The 20589-nt window shown below is 34.1% G+C and overlaps 1 protein-coding gene across 1 annotated transcript in view; it reads right to left on the bottom strand.

Moving 5' to 3' along the window:
* The window catches only part of LOC128997954 (leucine-zipper-like transcriptional regulator 1), a 55923-nt gene that overhangs the window by 23625 nt on the left and 11709 nt on the right, over positions 1-20589 (bottom strand). Inside the window, exons 4-8 of the mRNA XM_054423815.1 lie at positions 19240-19376; positions 17412-17529; positions 14470-14633; positions 9309-9621; positions 4146-4346 (exon numbers count right to left, since the gene is read on the bottom strand). Of these exons, the coding sequence (XP_054279790.1) occupies positions 4146-4346; positions 9309-9621; positions 14470-14633; positions 17412-17529; positions 19240-19376 (933 nt within the window). The remainder of the gene's footprint in view (positions 1-4145; positions 4347-9308; positions 9622-14469; positions 14634-17411; positions 17530-19239; positions 19377-20589) is intronic.

Genomic DNA, 20589 nt, shown 5'->3' with positions numbered 1-20589 from the left:
AAAACAAACAAATAACAAAATTAAAGCTTTTAAATACTCTCCAAGAAATATCTGACTGGCTATCCAAAAACTGTCTTAGTTTGAATTGCTCCAAAACAAAAATCTTAGCTTTCACTTCTAACAATAGAAACAAACAAATAAATGAGGAATTCCTCATGCCAAATGAAGAACTTTGTGAAAATTCCCTTAGTGTGAACTTTCTAGGTTTTATACTTCAGGACAACTTAAAATGGCATGATCAAATTCTGGCCATACAAAAAAAACTTAATAAATATCTTCATGCTATTAGAACTATTGCCAACATCTCAGATATAAAGACATGTCTTCAGGTTTATCATGGTTATTTTTATCAATTGTTAGGTACAGCATCATCCTTTGGGGTGGAACATCTGTAATTGAAAAGATATTCAATTTACAAAAGAGGCCATTCGAGCAATGTTTAAACTAAAATTTAGAAAATCATGTAAACAATATTTCAAAAATTCTAAACTATTAACTGTACCAGCTCTTTATATTTTTGAAGTTCTGAAATTCTTTAAAAAACATCAACAATATTTTTCAAATAACAGTCTGGGGACTCAGGGTACAAGAAACACAGACACTCTGCGGTACCCTAAACATAGATTGTCTCTTTTGGAGATCTAAGGGTCCATATTACATGGCAATTAAACTATTTAATCACCTTCCACCAGAGATAAAAAAGAAAAAAAAAACTATCACATTTAAAAAAAAACTGGAAACTCATCTAGCTGCAACATGTCCTTATAAAGTGGACGATTTTTTTTTTCAAATGAGCACATCTGTCTGAGTCAGGGGTTGTACTGTATATATTCTCATTTTTGTTAGACTATATCTTATCATCCATTGTATTTGATTTTTTAATAATTAATTTACACTCTAGTTATAATTGACATGCCATCTGTTACATGGGCTATGCTCAAATTTGTAATGTTTTTTATGGCAAATAAAGAGTTTGAGTTTGAGTTTTATGTTCACAGTGATATACATGAATTCATACAAACAATGTAGCAGATGGAGAGATGCAGACATACTCACCAGACTATTATGTGTCATCAACAAATATTGTTTGCTTTATAATGTAATTTGGGTTAGGATGAAAAATAACCAAAGATAAATTTGACAAACACTTCATAAAGCTGTTAAACAAATAAAAACCATCGCTTTACAAATATTTATCGTATAAAAAAGGCTTTATTTTATATATTATAGTTCATAAAACAATGTTCTAAGTAAAGTCTTAGATGATTCTTATACCACTTTTCTTTCAACTGGATTCTATTGCATTACAGTGTTAATAGCGAAAGCGAACCTAGTCACTTATTCACAGCTCAATATAATTGAATTTGCAAAAAAATCTCAAAACACACACAAAAAACATGACTTAAGCATTGAAAAGTGACATTGACATAAGGGAGAGTCAAAACAGTGAGCTATCACTTAGATCTTGGATAGTAGTAACAGCAGACATACTAGCTTTGGCACGCTTTACTCTAGTAACAACAGAGCGACAGAGTTGCTAACTCTAAAAACATTCCTGATGCCGCCGTACGTTGTTATTTAGATAACTCGCGTTCAGTTTACTCATGTCGAAGTGGTGTAGTTTGTCAGATTTTGGCAACATGGTTGTGTTGCTAGCCTAGTGGTTAGCGTCTCGGACTTTGGTGCGGGAGGGACGGGTTCAATCCTCGGCACATCCACTAAACATTTATTCTCTCGTGACTCTCTCGTGAAATGCCACTGGCGTAGAAAAAAAAAACATTTATGTTGTATTCATTCTTAGGCCTATGGTATGGTAACTACATTTTTATTGTGTTCCGGTGCATTCCGGCACTATGACACCCTGCACAGACCCTTTGTATCCCATGATTGTACGATGATAGTATATTTCCTATTGCTTATGAAATCACTTTATTATGGAGCTATTCACCTTCCATAAAGAGATTTAGTCTTAAAAAGGCCTTAGGATATTACCTGGTATCGGACCCTTGGAACATTGGTCATTGCACACTGCAAGTTCTAGAAATTCTTATGTAACTAGAAATAGTACTAATCTCGATGATTCACAACACTACACAGTAAGCTTCAGCTCTGAACAGAAAGGCTCCTGTAAACTTACCAGTCAACAATGCTATGCTACTATGCTGTCGTCAAAGCTACCTACCCCCACTCAGCATGTATAACTCGTCCACCACAACAATGCAATATTGTGTAAGTGTAAATCATTTCAATTGACAACCACCGTCGTGTAGAGTGTTGTGGTAATTTACTAACTAGCCTATATTATAAGATGAATTATGATAGAAAAGATTGTGATATTCCACAATAAGAAATTAGCTGAAATATGCTACCTGATGAATCTAAAAATACCCCAACAAACTTGCAGACTAAGGGAATTTCCATTTACTTGGTTGGATTTTCATTAACCTATTCCCTTAAAATTGTCAGATTTATTTCCTACTTAAATAACACACATTTTTATGAGTACTTACTATATTTGCTGCTAGAGGGAAGGTATAAAAATGTGTTTTCATTTAAATGTTAATAGCGTAGTATAAAATAGACAAAGTTGCCAAATTTGATCAAAATATATTACTTAACAAGTCTTAAATTTACAGGTCTTTTTATATTTTATCTGTAACTATTAGGTGTACAACAATGCTTCAATATACTAAATTATTTATTTTTAACCCTCCGAGTGTCCCTAGTTTTGGCCTTAATGTTTGCCTATTTTTTGCGCATTTGCAAGGTTTTTTTAAAACGGATCTGAGAAGCTTAAAAACAATGTTAATTATACTGTTCTATATACCATTTTGTTTGGAAAATCACGGGCTTCAATATTATACATAAAACATAGGGAACATTTGTTTAAAAAAAAATTTTAGGTAAAAAAAATATTTTGGAAAAAAAAAATAAGTTTGCGCTCAATGAAATTGTTTAAATTATAGGCCTATAAATATTTGAAAATAGCCACTTTGTTCAGAATTTTATGAGGATTCCAAAAATATAATAATATAAGGAAGTAGATTCGCAAATAAATAAGTTATGGGCAAAAAACAGATTTCGGTACATAGCGTTTAGCTAAAAATGCATAGCTAGCCTAACCATAGCTAGGAATCTGGCTGATAATTTACATCAATATCACTACCTACTTCTTCAGGATCATCAACCAGCCCTTCAAAATCACTTAAATCTTCTTATAATGCACCACGTATATCACTACTTTTGATTTTTAACACTAAAACAATGATAAACGTAATAAAACACATCAGTCATCGGTGCGGGGTTAACCAAGCTGTTTACAAATACGCACGTCAGCTGTCTGCTACAATTATGATCGGCTCGAGAAAAAAAAAGCGCTTAGAGACAGACCTCTGGAGAAAGCTTAGAATCTGCCAAATAAAACGATACCTAATTCGATCCAGTTCAATCCGATTTTGTCAGTCATAGAGCCTTCGCCGTAAACAGTGTTTGTGAGTCGAAAAATCGACACCAAACACTACACAAAGTGTGTTATGTGTCGATTTTTCTACACATAACACTCGGAGGGTTAAAGCTCTACAAAATAGTTTAGAGTTAAATTGGGAAATTCTATGTTTTGAGGGTCAAAAATTAGAATAACCCATTTTTACCCCATAAAAACCCATTTCCATAGTGGGATCATACAGGGTCTCCAACAGGAAATTTGAGTGAGTTTTGATAGGAGAGTATAATGAAATACCTACTATATATCTCGACGAGGCACACTGTTTTCAACTGACAAAAGACGCTTGTTTGTTGACTCCGCACATTTCAGTTCAGAATAAAATTTGCTAGCATACTCTTGGCAAACTCTAACCCCACTTATCATGCTCTCGTTTCATAGACAATTAATTACTTCTTTGGTTGAAAATTGAAACATTTACAGTGCAATATAAAAGTTGGGAATATATCAAAATTGCATGATTTTTAGGACATACTTGACCCTAGACCTAAATTAAATATAGTGGACTTTTTTTGGGAGATTAGGATTTTTTGGAAGTAGACACCTTGCCATATAAATATTTTACAGTATAACCTTCACGCCGCAACTATGCTATTTTAAAGATATAGATTTATAATTTCAACTGTTACAGCTAAATCCTTACTGTTTCAAGGTGTTTGTCCCTGGTCTCTTGAGCTTGCTGGATGCGATGACGCAGCCACTGGGAGCGAGCGGCCACGACGGCAACATGCGCCGGGATCTTAACCTCATCTGGACCCAGCAGAAACTCTACATCACAGAACTGTCTCGACTCCAAGAACTTACCAAAGTCATCGTGCAGAGTGCACTTGGGATAGCACGAAAACTGAAATGACAAGAGTAACCAATTGTTTAACAAACTTAAATGTTGTGATCCCATTTAGAGATGGTTTCATTGATAATGTCCAAATGCTTTAAGGCCTGAAAGAAACCTCAGTTCAAATATATTTCTCATTGGATATTCTTCTGGAATGATTTTTATTTCAAGATGATACAAAGTGCTTAAGGTCTCACGTGAAATTCTATTTTTAAGTCCCTAATAATATTTACACTAAGCACAGATTTACATCTGACAATGGTACATATTATAAACCTAAATTATTCCTATTTGGATCAGTAAAGCTAAGATTTTGCTGTATTTACATATGAAATGTATCCTTCAATTAAATTTTTTATCCAAATAATTTAATATTGTTAATAGGCATCCCCCATTCTCGTAACCGATTTTTAATACAATCGATTCTTGGACATTGCTATCATTATTGATAATCTATTGTCAAAAATTTATGCCGATACCAATATCCAACACGTCTGCACAAAAAAATTACTGCTTATGCCTCGATCGCGCATGACGACGACGACATTTCATCGCAGGAGACGATGGTGTCTACACAGCCGAGGGAGATGATCAGAATTTTACCACGATCGGGGAAGACAATGTTGATGTTTCTGTTACCCTCGGGGATATTCAGGATTTTGCTGCGACCGCAGGAGACAATAATGATCTTATCGACCACGGGAGATGACCGGAATTTTGCATATTAAAGATATTCTAGATTTTGCAGTGATCGCGAAGACGATGATGATGTCTCCATGACCGTAGGAGACAATCATGATATTACCTGGAGTTATAACATTTTCTTTTTGATATTTTTTTAAATATATTTATTTACCTTTGATATGGTAGGCCTATTTATGTAATGTATTACAAAAGGTTTAGAATTCCAAAAATAATTTAGGGAAGGACATAATAACAGGGGTTGGTGCAGTATAACCAATCCATATAGAAAATTTTGTGAAATTAAAAAAGTGGTATAAGAATCGAGAATTCATACGTTTTGGTATCGACATATCACTAATCATTAGTGTTACTGAATTGATTTAGTGTCTTTGTAAATATATCAATGCTATTTATGTACCTATATGCAGAAGAAATAAATAATATATAGGCCTATTCGATCAATTCCTCTTATTACGAAAACCAAATGAAACATTTCACATTTTAGGCAGGCTAGATACGACTTTCTTTTATTTTATTTATTTAAAAGTGTTATTGAAAAAACTCAATGACTGAGATCAAGCAAAGCAGGTAAACACATGTTGTATCTAGAGTAGACCCTCTTTAATCCAAACTAATTGGGACCGGGGGTAGTTTGGACTATTGAATAGTTCGGATTATAGAACATATTAGTGTTTTTACATAACAATAGCTGAAACGAGGCTAAAATAGATCGCAATTGTTACGGGAAAACTGAAAAATGCTTTATAAAGCAAAATACAGTGTTTATTTAATACAATAGTAAACATAGTGAATAAAAAGTACTGTACATTACAATAGAAACAATAATGGTGCATATATCAATAAATACAGTATACAATAAAGATCTACTATACTGTGTATAGAGTACAGCAATGAGGCGTTCGGATTAAAGAGAATCCACTGTATTAACCTTCTATCGGGCGCATCACGGAAGTTACCTCCATGTCACTACCTACAGTTTTTGTTATAAAAACCATTGTATGCGTACCTCACACACCTCTTTTGCATAGTCGGTTTCGGCTACTTCCACCCCTTTCCCATTTGTCAGTCGACTTTGAGGAGTGTTTCGCATCACTACTGGAAGTAACTTCCATGTGCACCCTGTGATGTAACCGGTTTCCCGGAGCTTAGTTCCGTGTGCGTCCTTGTGTTTGACCTTATTTTGCAATATTATAAAATTGATGAAGAACTAATTGCGCGATTGTTGGCTAGTTTTGAAAGGGAGACATTTTTTTTTTAGAAGAGAGTAGAGACCTCTGACAAAATTAGTAGTTCTTCCAACAAATGATTTTTTCCATTAGACCATAGGTGTTTTTATTTCATACACTAATGCAATTTTTCTAAGAGCCTTGATAAAATAAGTTGTCCTTGTATGAAATGATTTTTTCTCATAATACCTTTGGTGTTTTTATCTAAGACATAAAAACACCAAAGGTATTATGAGAAAAAATCATATTGCATCCTATTGCAATTTTCTTTTAATTTTATAAGATAGTAGGCCTACTATGTACAAAAAGTAAGTCTTTTTTATCCACAACATTTACGTATTTTTATTGTTTATTATAAAATTTTCTATTTTAAATACAACTTAAGTAATAATGTAATCTATATATTAATTTGAAACTGTTTTTCTTTGTCATAGCTATTTTGAGAGAACGGCTGGGCGTAGAAACTCGGTAGAGGTGTCTAAAGAAAGGTCCCGGTCTGTAGATGAGCCATCAAAAGAGAAACATGGAGAATTCCCTCGGGGCTCTGCCCCAGTGGCCTTTAAATTCCCATCCCATGTTATTCTTATGGAGGAAAACGAGGGTTTTGTCACAGCTAATTTGAGAGAACGGCTGGGCGTAGAAACTTGGTAGGGGTGTCTAAAGAAAGGTATTGGTCAGTAGGTGAGCTCTCAAAAGATAAACGAGGTAAATTTCCTTGGGGCTCTGCCCCAGTGGCCTTTAAAGTTCACTCTGCAATTTTGTTTACATTTCGACCATATGGATAATTTTACACTACTTTTAATGAACCAGCTGTTAATATTAAAATTGTATTCAAAGGTCTACTGAAACTGTCAAAATTAAATGTTTACATTATTATTTATCAAGTTTTTTATAGTTTCTACAAAATGATGAATTTATGATTAGAAAATTTTAAATTGTGAAATAAATGTGACATTCTTTGTTTGAAGTTCATTGTTGGTCCTGACACATACGGGATTGACATGTGGACGAGTTTTTCCTTGCGATTTTGTAAAGGTTCACGCGTAGCCCTATCTTTCTTGCATTTGTTTATAATGGATCGAGGGTATCCGTTACTAGCCAAATCCTACACCAAATCCAAATCCAAATCCTAGGTTTTACGTTAAACCTTTTATAGATTATAGTGTTTTGTGATTTGTTATTAATTGCATGTTGTATCATGACTTGACTGCTATACAGTGCATATTTTTTTGACTACTACCCTCTGTAGTGTATTCCAACTTAGGTTGGGCGTTTTTGTATTGTTATTTGTAATGTGTTAGTTAAGTTTTTTCACCTGAAGACGGGATCAGATTCCAGATCCCGAAACGTTGTGTATTGTTTTTTACATTTGTGATGGAAAATGTCCGCAATAAACCTTTGAACAACAAATGTGACATATCAATTTCAAAGGAACATATAACTATTCCTTATCGGGTTAGCTTATATATATTGTAAGGTTGGCACTTGCCTTTTTTTCCTACTTTCAATCATCATTTATTTTTAAATTCAAGAAAGAACACCTGAGATTCATTTATTGGTATAACAGTTTTTGATAATCGGGTTGAAAATTGTGTCATAGATGAGTACGTTGAGGATGAGAGCTGTGTTCAAGTTTTGGAATAGACTAACTACGGAGTCTATGGTTTTGGTAAAGTAGGTGAACTAATGTCAATTCAGGTATTAAAAAAAATGTGTACACAGTTTTTACTTTGATGTACACATGTAGCTAGGTCAAACAACGCATTTAAACCTCACTACATACAAAACATTCGGAAACACAACAGTGTCATCACATCTCATCGCATTTGCATAATTTGTTACCGGACTAGGTTATGGATTTGGTTTCGCAAATGTTCAAGATTTGTGATAAAATTTCCTACAATTATGGTTAATTCCAATCCATGAAATACATGCACAGCTTTATGTGATCTATATGGCCAAGGCAAAACTACCCCACAAGTTAATGAATTATCAAGTAAGAACAGGATGATTAAATACATGGGTCGATGTGGCAAGAGAAGGAATTAAAATTGCTGAGATCGAAGTAAGAATGTTTCTGCTTTCTAGAGAATCAGATATTTTTATCAAACAAAAAACTGATTTAATATGCTGATAGAAGTCTGTATTTTTATGACCAAAGATGAAGATTACTTATAAATCAGGATACAATCTGAATGATTTTCCTAAAGCAGATGGAATTAGTGGTTAGTAATAAAATTGACTCTTTCCGTAACATGATAGACTAATTATATGAACTCATTCTCCCGTATAGTGAAAGTGGCATTGGTATGAAACAAACTCATGAACAAACAATTATAAGACTCCTAAAAAACCTTTAGGGCAACCTAAAGCCGATAAAAAGGTAGGAAATATTGTGTTAAACGAATTCATCAATCACGTTTTTTAGGGAACACAATCGTCATACTTATTAATGCTTATCCTCCCTTCATTTAACTAAGATTTTAATGACTTCACTCTATCCATCGCAGTTAGCTGAATTTACATAAAACCTCAAGATTAACCGTCGATTTCGACGGGGTTCCACTAGTAACACATAAATATGTTTTTCTTACATTTTTATTTCTATTAAAAGGTTTTTTACTCATCATTGTAAAGGTTTTTTACTCATATAGTAAAAAATACTGTACTACTATACTACTACACTACTACTATACTAACTAGTATAGTTTTTGTACTCCCGGAGGTAACTTCCGTGAGCGCCCTTTGGTGTTTGAAAATCAAATGCGGAAGATTAAGAAATTAATTGACGATTGAAATGCAGCATCGTTAATTAATTGCAATAAAGGTGTTATTATTTGTTAATAAAAATAAAAAAAATAATGGTGAGGGTTGATTTTCATTGATCATGTTTCTTACTAGACCTCCATGAGAAATTTGTAACATAAATAATAATATTGGCATTCAAATCACAGTTTTGACAGTAAAAAACTTATTCTATTTGTCTTTTTTATCAAGATGATTTTATCCATTGCTCTACTTACAATGAACCAGTTCCTACCTGGAAACGATACATTTCTCCACTGCGCACGTTATTGTCAACCGTACCACCAAACACGTACATGGCATCTCCGACAACAGCACACGCGTGGAACAGTCGCCCGGAAGGGACCTTGGAGTCCTGAGCCAAAGGAACAATGCTCCAAGTCTGAGTATCTAGGTCGTAGCAATGCAAGTCATTAGGCAACGTGGAATCAGCCGCTCCCCCAAACACATAGAGGTGACGATCAAATCCGACCATCGTATGACCATAGCGTCTTGTGGGAGGTGGTGGCGTCCCTCGTAGAATGTGCTCCGTCGATATACGACTCCACCTAAAAATTTTAAGGCAAATGAATAACCAAGGGCTGCCACTTATAAAGTTAAGCTCACTGAATCTGAATATAATTTGTTAATAATTTTAATTTGAGAAATTTAAATTAAATTCTTAAAGAGTTGCTAGTCTAGTGGTTAGTGTCTCTGACTTGAGTGAAATAGAAGCAAATTCCATCCCCCAGGCTATAAACAAAAAAAATGAGAAGCATGGACTGAAAATCTAATGTTATTTAAATAGGGAATAAGTGTGACATGTTTAAGGAAGTATTTTAGTCAAAACCTATTTGGAAAATGGAAATTTGCTAAGTCTGCAGGTTTCCTGCGACAAGGGTATTTTAAATCATGTTTAAAATTAATTCATGCAAAATGACACCAAGGAAAACACCGTAAAGAGGTGTAATAACTAACTTTTTTTTAAGGATGGCTTTATGCCAGTTTTCAAGAATGTTGTGGTGGATTTTTTGAACAGCAGGCTTACCTTACTGACAATAATAGTTGAAAGTATAAATAAACAATTGGATCATTGCATTTTCTAACCTAACTTAGTAGTTTCAAAATTTCTATGTTCCTTTGTGTTCTTACTTTCCAATATTTTTTCAGTTAGGTAGTCCTGCTTAATATACCAACCACAAAATCTTTGATAACAAGCATAATGCTTGCTAAATGAATTGAGATTACCTGAAATTTCTCTAAAAAAAAGAGAACTTTCTTGATGTTAATAACAAACTTGTCATTACACTTTTTAAACTTTAAATAAATTGTATAAAATGAGTATGGTAGAACAAATTAATGATATAGGCTACTAGGGCAATACAGTAATGTGTTTCAGATAGTAGGTAAGAGCAACTTTATAAATTCTCTTCTCTGATAGGTACTTTTTCTCAATGTTATCAGTATTACAGATGTAGTCATAAAAAAATTCTAAATATGGTCACCCAGCAGTAAGATCAGTTACCTCTAATTATCAGCACTGTTAACTCTTGTAATGAGTGCCAGTTACAGTAACACATACCAAAGTAACTATTTTGGCTTCTTCTCTAGTTTTACTCTTATATTTAAAATTATACTAACATCAAAATGCTCCTGCCTGGCGTCCAAGGACAAAAAAATTTATGTATACTATATATATACGGTATAAGTAAAAAGAGAGGTCAACACTTTTACTTTTATGAGTTCTTTATCCCTCTAGACTTATGTTATTAGTCGTACGCATATTTTTGTTACTAACAGGAAAATTTGCATCCACCCAAAGTGGTTTAAATTTTCACAGAAGGAAAAATATAATCTTCACAAGTGATAAGTGATAGGATTTTAAATTAACTAGTTTACCTGTTAATATTTAATATTTGTATTTTATAACACAATGTCTTATTATAATAGTATTGTATTTTTAGTTGGTATTTGACCTGATTTACTCTGTAAAACAGTTAAATTGTACCGAGAGATGCTTGGAAATAAAGGCATTTTTATTCATTTAGGCCTATGTATTTATTTAATAGAGGTGTGTGCCTGCATTTTATGATATAGCTGAGTTTTTCTATATCAGTTTTACATCATAATGCCAAATAATAAGTTAATTTTACACAAACTTTCTATTCAAAATGCCACTTTATTGTGTGATGTTGAGTTGAATATAATTGTTTGAGTACATTAAATGATTATAAAAAAGGAAGTAAGTTCATAATAAATTTCACCAATCAATAAATTTTATTTTTTTCAAGTGTTAATGTTTTATGAAATTTAGTGTCATCATATACTAAGAATACAAATAGCATTTAAAAATAAATACAAGTATTCCAACAATAAATAGGCTAACTGAACTCATTAAAACTATTTAATAAAGTATTTCAAGACAAATATTATAAATGATATTAGAATAATTTGAAAAAGTTTTTGAATAAGAAAAAAATGAAAATCTTTCAAAAATAGAAAGGTTTATATTACAAATATTTTTTAAGGAAGAATAATTTTTTATGAAGTGATTTTAACCCTCACCTTAATATTTTGGAGGTTAAAGGTACAAAAGTACTCGGAGACACAAAAAAGCACAAAAAGTGGGGAAAGATGCCCCGATGGTAGGGATGAGGTACTCTCCCCCCAAAACTAGGTACTATTCGATGGGAATAAGACCAGGGTGTTTGGCACCAGGAAGTCAGTTCAGCCTCCGGGCCCGGCACCGTTTGCAGCATATTTCCCCAGAGTACCACGACGACGCAGGGATTTGTGTGTTGATCTAGATTCCCCTTGGACAACATGTGAACATGCAGACGAGTGCGGGGATGACGACTTAAGATGGAAAGTCATCACGTGGTCATCACTGCCGTGGAAAGGGTAGTGACAGGGGTCCGTGCAATGAGCCGCATTTCCTAACGACAGCACCGACAAGGATCTATGTGCAAAACCAGATGCCCAGACGTCTCGCAACTGCGGTAACTGCAACAAGAGGCATGACAGACCCCCACAGACCAGACGAGCCCCAGCGTTTACGAAGAGAGGTGGGGCGGAATAAACCTCTGTGATGACAGGAGGGCAACCGTGAACCCCAGACTTCCGTGGCCCCAGCAGATGGAGTTATCCCCATGCCGAACTCAAGCACCTGGCTGGATGTTGTGTGCTGAATTTGCAGACGAGTTTAGGGCTGGTGACTAGTGTTAATGGGAAGGCTTCCAATATATGGGACTTCCAATATATTTTATAAATCAGGAAAGCATTCATTTGTATAGGTCAAAATTATCAGATTGGTTTACAAGTCGTGCTTTTTATTCAGTCGAGGAGTTTTTGCAGAATGTAGATTTTTCAACTCCTAAATGTGAGGCCAAGCAGTCTTGATGATTCTTTGTTCTTGTTATAGTTTTTTCCCATTATAAGTTTTTATTATTACTGATGGTTTATCCTTTTAAGATTCATTTAACTTTTAACATTTTATGTAGCCTATTTAATATTTTATATAACATATGTAACAAAACATGTAACAAATGTGACCTTGTCTATTGTAATTTTTATATTACCAAATGACAATAAAGATTTATTATTATTATATGGTTACGGGTAAAAATGACAGTAGGCCTATATTCAAGTTTTTAGGCCCTACTTAATCATAAATTTAGTGATATTTGTATTCATCACAATGTTATCTAGACTATAATACGTGACAGCAGTAATATTTTGATTACCTCCTGCGGTCACGGACGTCGTCATCGTTTTCCTCAATCGCTGTGAAACCCTGAACATCTCCCAGATCATGTAGACATCATCATCAATTTCCGCAGTTGTGGCATAATCCCAAACATCTCCCACAGATGTGTGATGTAAAATTCTAGGGGGGGGAACTGGTATTCACAAAGTCAGGCTAGGCCTACCCCTAGAACCAGCCACACTCACGTTTCTTCCCCAGAGTGCTCAGAAGGAGCCGAGAAAAATCCAGGGGTCGGTACAAAGTTGTCACGGCTTTGACTGATCAATTCATTATTTAAATTTAATCAAAGGCTCAGAACTCTAGAAGCGCTCAGAAAATCCTGCAGACGCTCAGTCGGAGCTATATCATCGTCACCTTCGTTAAAGAGTTTTGGTAAATTTTGCCTAACTTTTATACTGACTCTGTAGGGCCTACAAGTATTCTATCTTAGCCAATGCGATAGACTACTCGTATTACACTTCAAAATAATTAGTTAAAGGCTCTGAGAAAATAAAAGAGTGCGGCGATTGAATCAACAAATTACGGTATTAGAATCCCTAAAGAGTCGTGGAGACTTAATTAATATATTTAAACGGAGAATTTAGCGTTTATTACCAATCGGGCGTTATAATTATTCGTTGAACAAATGGGTTACTAATAATTTCGTAGCTAAAAATCAAACCAAACTATAGCCACCACTTCAAAACTCACTGACCAGCAGACTGGCGGGTATAACCTAAAATCGGTGAATTCTAAGTTATTAAATTTAAATCGAATTTGAATAGGCAAAAAAGAGTGACAGACGAGTGTGCGTATATTATAACGAAAATAAAACAAACATAGGAAAAGTCTAAAATAAAACGTTGCTAACCTGAATGGATAAGGTAGCAGTATGGTGTAGATCGTATTCGTGAAAGAAGAGGCTTCTCGCGAGCGAGTCGACGGTCAAACAGTGAATATCTCTTCTTCGGCTCAAATCACGATTTCCTCGGCCGATGTTTACACCGACAGTTGTGTGAACATCATCACTGTCTTATGCGATGGCGGAAAAATACTCAACATCTCCCTCGTCAAGTAAAAATTACCATCGTCTTCTGCGATCTTGGAAAAATCCTGGACACCTACTGTGATCTTAAAAAACATCATCATCTTCTCCTCGATTACGGAAAAATCATTGTCAATTTCCGCAACAGCAGCAAAACGGGAATTTTATCACACAATCTTTGCAAACGCAAACTTTGATCACGGTCGTATAAGCTCGGCTCGAGCTTAACTTTCTGACTTAGTGTTTAATCTCTTGAGTTTGTAGGCTAGGTTCGGCTGGGCTTAAAAATCAAGCCGCTTGCATACCTCGACTTTTGAAATATAATTTACAATGTGTGAAGAATGAGTAAAACAGTACAAATTAACAAATAAATAAAAAACATATTATTAGCTACACTGGCATAATCTCGATGCAGCATTTGATAAAACATGGTTGACATTAAATAGGTTGTCCGTTTACTTTTTCAGTTACAAAAAATTTATATATTGTTTGGTAAAGCCAACAATTTAATAGAATGATTAGGTTTTGGGATTAACAAGACCAGGGTTAACTGTTCTAAAAAAAAGTTTAAAATGCCACTAGTGTCAATGAACAATAAAAAATGAGAATTATTTATCAGTAGGTTACCTCAAGTCCTCAAAGTGGAATTGAAAGAGACTATTAGTAATCTTTGCTCCACTCTGCCCACTGAAGACAAACATGGACTCACGAGCGACTGCTACAGGGAAATTGCAACATGTAGGTGGACAGTCGCCGGCTTGAGCAATCTCTTCCCATTGCTTCTGGTCTCCCTAAATGATGAATTGAATTGAGTACTGGGATTGACTATAGACACACTTAAGTTGACACTTAATAGTTTGACACACTCCCAGTGGCGTAGCAATAGAGGAGCAACTGGAGCAGTCGCTCAGAGACGGTACTTATGAGAGAAAACATTTAATGTTGTTATAAACTAAAATAAGTTTAGATTTCCTTAATCATGCTTCTATTTTGCAAGCTAAATATTACTAGAAAAATTATCGAATAACTGTGGTTAAGTATAGTAATTTGTAGCTGAATCCTAACCTAAAAGTTTGAATGTACTTGGAGCCCTGTTAACGTCTGATGGCACCATAGACACATTTAAATTACACTCAATTTTCCCTACTCCGAATCTTATTTGACCAATGAATTACACATTTAAGTGATCAGACTTGTTCAGTGAGTCGATAGCTTTATTGATTTCACAGTTAAATGAACAATTCACAAATCTTTGGGAGAAAAAACCTTCCTACACCGGCTGCAAACTGAGGAACCATCTACCTGACTACCTGAGAGACCTGACTGGCAACAAGCTACACCAGGAGTTGAAGAAGTGGCTAATCGCAAGACCCTTCTACTCAATAAAGGAATTTTATGAAAATTATGGAAATTAACACGTACAATTCACTATTGTATTGACACTATTGTAATTCTTAACGAATGAACAATAAAGAATATGTAATGTAAATGTAATGTGAACAACCGTATTTACTTATTAAACTACGACTACAGTTGTAATATAAAGTGGCATTTTGTTCAATTGAGCTATTTTACAAAACAGCTGATTTCTCAAACAAAATATTAATTTGTCTACAAGTATAATCATTCTTGATAGTAAAAACAACATTTTTTATGACTGCAGTAATGCTAATCAATTGTTCTTTTGTACAAATATAGGCCTAGTATAAAAAAGGGCTTAAAAGACAAAACCTAACAAAATCACTTCAATATACTAAATTATTTGTTTATTTTTTTAACTCTTTAAAATGGTTTAGAGAAAAATTGAGAAGTTTTATGTATTGAGGGTCAAAAATTATAAAACCCCATTTTTAACCCTTAAAACCCTGTTGCCATGGTCCGATCATTCTGGTTCCCGAACTTGTTTGAATAAACGTAGGTTTACATGATTGTATCAAATTTCATCAAAATCTGATGATTTTAGCTCGAGTTATCGTGCTAACGGACACACACACACACACACACATATATACCAATCACAATCATATGCTAACAAAATAAAAATACCAGCTGTGGCAATGTGATCATTTCCATGCAGTGTTGGGAAATAGTCATAGCCTCTATCACGCACAGGTCACTCTGTACAGTGAACCATGAGAATCACGAGATATTTTTATTTGATAAATGTATTGCTGCAAACAAATCGTTGTTAATAAATAATTTCTCTATCTCTCTCTCTCTCTCTCTAGTCATATAATCTTTATTCAAGAGTACATGTTGCACCAGAATGGCATTACTTAAATGAAACTGTTAAAACTAACCATGTATAAAAAGGCTAAATAAAAATACAAAAAACAGATAACATACAAATTTACAACACAGTCAACAAAAAAATTCATCTAGGGAATAGACGGGCTTGGATAACATACAATTTTAGTTGATTTTTAAATTTATTTTTGTCTGTTATTTGTAAAAGAGTAATCAGGCAGGTTATAAAACTTAATCCCGGCATATGAAGGTTTTTTTATTTGAAAAACAGATTTTATGTCTGTGTCTTGTCCCATAGCTGTGGCATGAACCCAAGGTCTCGAATTTAGGTAAATTATTCTTTAAAAACAATATCAAATCAAAGATATATTGGACAAAAACAGCAAGAATACCAAGTTAACTGTTCTTTAACTGAAGCTCTCCAATCTTGAATGTTTAACATGATGTGAAGTTCTTGTTTTTGAAATGATAATATTTGTTCCTATTTATTTTTTTAGAGGTTGCTCCATATAAGGTAATGCCAAAAGAGAAAGTTGGGAGTGAATAAAAGCCAAGTAAATTATTTAAAATGTTTTATAGGACATAATTTTGACATTTTTCTCAGAGAAAACATCAATAATGAAATGTTGCGGCCAAGATGTTCAATATGAAGGTTCCAATTAAAATTTTTGTCCAATAAAAGTCCTAGTAATTCAAAATTTTGCAGTTCTTCTACACATTTTCCTTCCATTAAAATTCTGTGTTGAACTTGTTTATTACTCTGATATGTGGAGAAAGATATGCAATTTGTCTTATTTATATTTACTAAAAGGTTTACATTTTTTTTAGGAAATTGGTTATTTGGTATTGACTCTACTTTTTGATGGGTATTACCAGATACAAGTAAGCTAATGTTATCAGCATATTGACAGACTTCAGCATCATCTAATACATCTGGTAAACCCTTTGTATAACATATGAACAACAGTGGTCCCAGGATTGGTCCTTGTCGCACTCCATATTAAAAATTTTTCTACGAAGAAGTAAAATGTACCTTATTGTTGTTTGTGACATTCTTTCATGAGCAGCAAAGTGCCACTAGTTATAAAAATAACCATTCCAGTAGCATATACGGGGAAAAAATTGTTTTACTCGTGTGATATGATTAACAGATATACACATTTAGCAGCTTGAAATATTGAGAAAGCCATATTTAAGATATTTTTGCAGACATCTAGGTAACAGAATCGATTCAAGAGTTTCAACTAATTAACAAGGGACCGATCAATAAGTTAGTTTAAGACTAATAGACCTCAAATATTTAATTTATGACAAGTACTCACAGGCTGCAGGGATATAGTCCACATGTCGTTCAATCTTGCATTCCCGTCATATCCAGCAAATATCCACAACTTGTTGTTGTACACTGCTGCACCGTGAGCAGACCGGGGGACCGGGGTTCTGTTACAAACAGTTGTAGTTGTTAGATTTGGTATTAATCATAGAACACTGGGTTTAAAACTTTTAGGATTTTGGATATGGGTGTGGTGTACAATAGTTATTTGTGTAACTAGTGGGCGAAGTGGCATTTTTTCTCGAGTGCAGCAAAGGCAGTATGCACTCGTGTTACACATTATATTTTTCCTACAGTTACTATAAATAAATCATATATATAATTACTAATTAGTCTTTCAAACACTGTACAACACGTTTTTAGGTTAGGTTAAATCCAAACATTGAACCAAATAGGAAACACTGCACCAGCTGATCGTAGTCGTAATATCTTGAAGTGTTGCCGAATTATTTTCAAGCGTACACGGATTATGTGCATAATAAAATTAAGCTGTTTTGTGTTGTTTGGTTGGAATACTGGTGTGCGCTTAAGTAAAAACTGTGTGTCCTAGTAAGGCTTTCTGTACTATAATCTGTGCAAGGAAGCCCACTTTTTTGGTTGGCTGTAGGAAAAACAAATTAATCCTATTTTTGCATGACATGTTTTAGGCGAGGTTTATTATATTGAATAATCTAATCTTGTGGGCTTCACTCAGCTTAATTTTTTAATCCAGGACTCGTTAAATGTATACACTACGAAGACGCATTTACACAGACATACACGCACATAAAAATAGTCCTTGGATTTACTCCGACGTTTAAGGAGTAAATCCAAGGACGATGTTTTATGTGATTTTTTATGTGAGTCATCAAGGTCGTTGTTTTGACCTCATCATCGTTGTCTAGGTGCTGACCACCAAGTTGTTGACTCTGGTTAACATAAGACAACCATGTTTCATCGCCTGTAACAATTTGACCTAACAAATAATCACCTTTCTCCACGTAGCGCTCAAGAAAAGTCAATGCACTGCCTAGACGCTTGGTTTTGTGCACCTCAGTCAACATTTTCGTCACCCAGCGTGAGCACAATTTTCGGTACTTAATTTTTCAGTCACAATATCATAAAGGACACTTCTCACAACTAAAAGAAACTCATCAGATAATGATGAGATCGTAAACCGCCTGTTTTCTTTCACTTTTTCATTGACTTTACACACCAATTCATCAGTAATGACATGGCCGCCCAGTGCCTTGCTCCTCATGAACGTTGGTAAGGCAGTCTTTAAATGCCCTTACCCACTTGAGTACCATTCCGTCACTCATAATGTTCTCGCCATACACTTCACTAATCTGTGGATGAATTTCAATGGCTTTCACACCTGAGCACTTAAAAATTGAATTACACCGCACACTTCACAGTCAGCGGCAGTCTCAATTGGCGGCACCATTTTGAATGCTCGAAACTGGATGTAAACACGGTCGATTGTTGCAAAATTTCTGGAGCAGGCTTGCCAATAGATGCACATACATAGCGCAAATTTCCAAAATGCTAATTGCAGCACTGTAACGGAGAAATTTAAAAACGGCACTTGATTAAAAAACATGCCTCGTATATATTGAAAAAATGGTGTTTTTGGCCTTTGAGTATATAAAAACAAAAAAAGTAAATCGGTTCCAGGTCCAGGTCTTACCATGAGACCTATGGTGGAAATAGCTTAAAATTCCCTACATGGCAAATTTGCTAATGTTACCAACATGGCAGGCAAATTCACTAATGTTATCTATATGGAAAATTTGCTAATACAGTTATACCGATATGGAACCTTAGCTAAAACTTACCTTCCAACAAACTTCCACTCAATCCATTGACCTGTTTGAAATTTATACTCAAACAAGTCATTTTTGTTTGTAAGATTTGAGTTTGAATGTATATCACCAGTATAACCTCCAAAAACAAACATTGACGAGTCAAACACCTGTAAAATAAAAACAAACTTTATTTGCTATAGTTAAAACAATTACTTACTGTACTTTTTTAAGAATGGATCATTTTCCCTCCCAAGACTCCACTGTCTGTCCAAAAAAAAAATGTTCCATTAATTTCTTGAAGTGAGTCAAATTTTATTGAAATTCAAGCACATAATTTTTTAACAAATAAATTTGTTATAATCCAACAAATAAACAAATTGGGAAAAAAAACACTTGCCGACATATTTACAATTTTTGATCTTAAATGGTACCTTTGATAAAACTTGAAAATGTGTACCTACAACACTATCAACGTATCTAACATCGAACATTTATTACAAAATTGTATACTACACAGTATAAGTTATACCATGGATAGAACTGGACATTCCAGAAGTTTAAGTTGTTGCTAATTAAAGTTGTTGAATTAAAACACAGAGTCTGCAGATGTAAATGATAATGTCGAATACACCAAACTGAAATAAACGGTATCAGCAATCTGACACATACTTTCTCCCATTAGCTTGTCAACAACCTTTATCATGGGTAAGCGAGGAGAGTAACTATGATTAATTGGTAAAATCACAAAATTGTTATTAACTTTTGAACCATAATTTTTACAGGAATGGGGGGGGGTTGCACTATTTTGTTTGTAATTAATTATAAGCACCATAACTATAGAATTTTAATCAGAATAGTTTTTTTTTCAAAAATCCATTTTTTCCGTTTATGGGAAAGTTATAAGGACCAGCATATACTAATATCAATCAAAACCGGCTTTTTTCAAAAATACGATTTTCTCTCATTTTATGAGGTTTTTATGAGGTTTTTATGAGAAAATAACATATTTTACAATAACTTTTGATTGAACCATAATTTGTACAGTAATGGGAGTTAACTTATATAATTTTGTTCAGAATTTAAAGGGCTACAACATATTAAATCTTTATCGAAATCGTTTGGGCCATTTTTGAGAAAATCCAATGTTTCCGTTATTTTATGGGTTTTTATGGGAATATCACCATTACAAATCAAAATTTCAAAAAAATAAAAAAAGGGCTGGAGATACCATGGATTAGTACCTACATACCAAATTTAATCAAAATCGAACCACAGGTGTCTGTAGCTTTGTACACATCCACACATACAGACACACACACAGATACATCACTTCGAAAAACCTCTTTTTTGGGTACAGTGGAACCCAAAACGGATATATCC

The sequence above is a fragment of the Macrosteles quadrilineatus genome, unplaced genomic scaffold, assembly GCF_028750875.1.
Source record: "Macrosteles quadrilineatus isolate MER2022 unplaced genomic scaffold, UCM_ALF_1.0 Scaffold_7__1_contigs__length_78375512, whole genome shotgun sequence".
NCBI lineage: Eukaryota > Metazoa > Arthropoda > Insecta > Hemiptera > Cicadellidae > Macrosteles > Macrosteles quadrilineatus.
This window is presented reverse-complemented; position numbering and strand designations above follow the sequence as displayed.